The sequence below is a fragment of the Phaethon lepturus genome, unplaced genomic scaffold, assembly GCF_000687285.1.
Source record: "Phaethon lepturus isolate BGI_N335 unplaced genomic scaffold, ASM68728v1 scaffold30380, whole genome shotgun sequence".
NCBI lineage: Eukaryota > Metazoa > Chordata > Aves > Phaethontiformes > Phaethontidae > Phaethon > Phaethon lepturus.
Window position 1 is genome coordinate 23,710 of NW_010513179.1, and position 1,425 is coordinate 25,134.

The 1,425-nt window shown below is 36.8% G+C and overlaps 1 protein-coding gene across 1 annotated transcript in view; it reads right to left on the reverse strand.

The window, feature by feature from the left end:
- Positions 1-1,425, reverse strand: part of LOC104622622 (chromosome unknown open reading frame, human C20orf194) — a 30,505-nt gene that overhangs the window by 19,551 nt on the left and 9,529 nt on the right. Inside the window, exon 7 of the mRNA XM_010289464.1 lies at positions 70-158. Coding sequence (XP_010287766.1) covers positions 70-158 — 89 coding nt within the window. The remainder of the gene's footprint in view (positions 1-69; positions 159-1,425) is intronic.

Here is a 1,425-nt window from a genome sequence, read left to right on the forward strand (position 1 = left end):
CCTGCTGAGCAGCTCTCTCGTGATTAGTATGACCACTGCTTTGGAGTGTAAAACCAGAACTATACGAACCTTCCATGTTCCTTGTTAAAAGTTACAAGAAAAGCACACAGATCACTGCAGCGACATCCTGGAAGACCAGTTATAATGGTGATGACCACCTAAAACACGGGGAACAGATAAGAAATGGGGCAACTTGAAGACTAGAAATGAGCTACAACAATTGCACACACATAAGGCTCGCTATCTTGGTAAAATCTTAGGTCTAAACACCAAATTAAGTGACACTAACCACAGAAACAGTAAGGTAGTGTAGACCTTTAATTATGTTTAGGCAATTACTCAGATATGCATCATTTTAGAAAGATGTGTTTTCTCTTGGTTTTCATACCCTAAATACAGTGAAAGGACAATTAACGAATACAGCAGTGTTATCAAAACCTTTACATTAAAATCTAGTCTGCAGTGTAAGTATTAATGCAGATGTCAGACAAAACACTGCAAGAGACACCAAACAGGTTATGCTTCCTATGATCAAAAGGGTACATTCAAATACATAGAACCCTATCTGAGTAAAATGGTTCAAAAAGTGATGCTGTGTGTCAAACAGCCTTGTCAAACACAAAGAGCAGCTCTAGGTTTCTGATATTGAACTGCGCATGCTGTACACAAAACCTGCAAAGCTGCGTTTTGAGTAGGATTGGCAAAAGGCTGCACAATAACAGCTCTAAAATACCAACAGCTTCTTCGCATAAAGCACCTCTGTTTCCATTATGTGTATTTCTTGTGGTATTTAGAGATGGATCAGAGGAAAGAAAGACTGAAAGGAAGTCAGAGCGTATCTCCAAAGTGTGTGTGTGTGTATATACATGTATTTTTATAGATGTGTGTGTTTCTATGCTGTATACTGCAGTGTGCTACACAAGTAAGCAAATGAGCTCTGGAGGAAACACGACTGAAGTAACTCTGCTCTGTGCTGAATCTGACTTAAGAAATTAAATCACACTGGTAACAAGCTATCACACTGCATATCATCCTGCTACTAACAGACAAATTATCTCTTCCAGTTTCTAACTACATGATAGTTGAAGATAGCCATCTGCAGAATATTTGTATCCATTCCTCAAAATCACTTTTGGATGCCCACAAAAAATGAGTGTTCATGATAACAGATACAGAGAAATTAACTCAGAAAAATCAGAGGTACTAAGTTCAAGTGAAATTACAGAATTTGGTATGAGTGTTATTGAAATATTTTGAAATATTTTTATTTTTTCAAATACACAAAGACACCTAATCAGATTTTAAAACATTAATAAGGGTTTATTAATTAATACTTTATTTAAGTATCAGTATGGTCTCTGAACTAGACCCCAGGAAATAAGGCTGCCACCATATTGCAATATGCAGGAGAAAGACCATATTCCT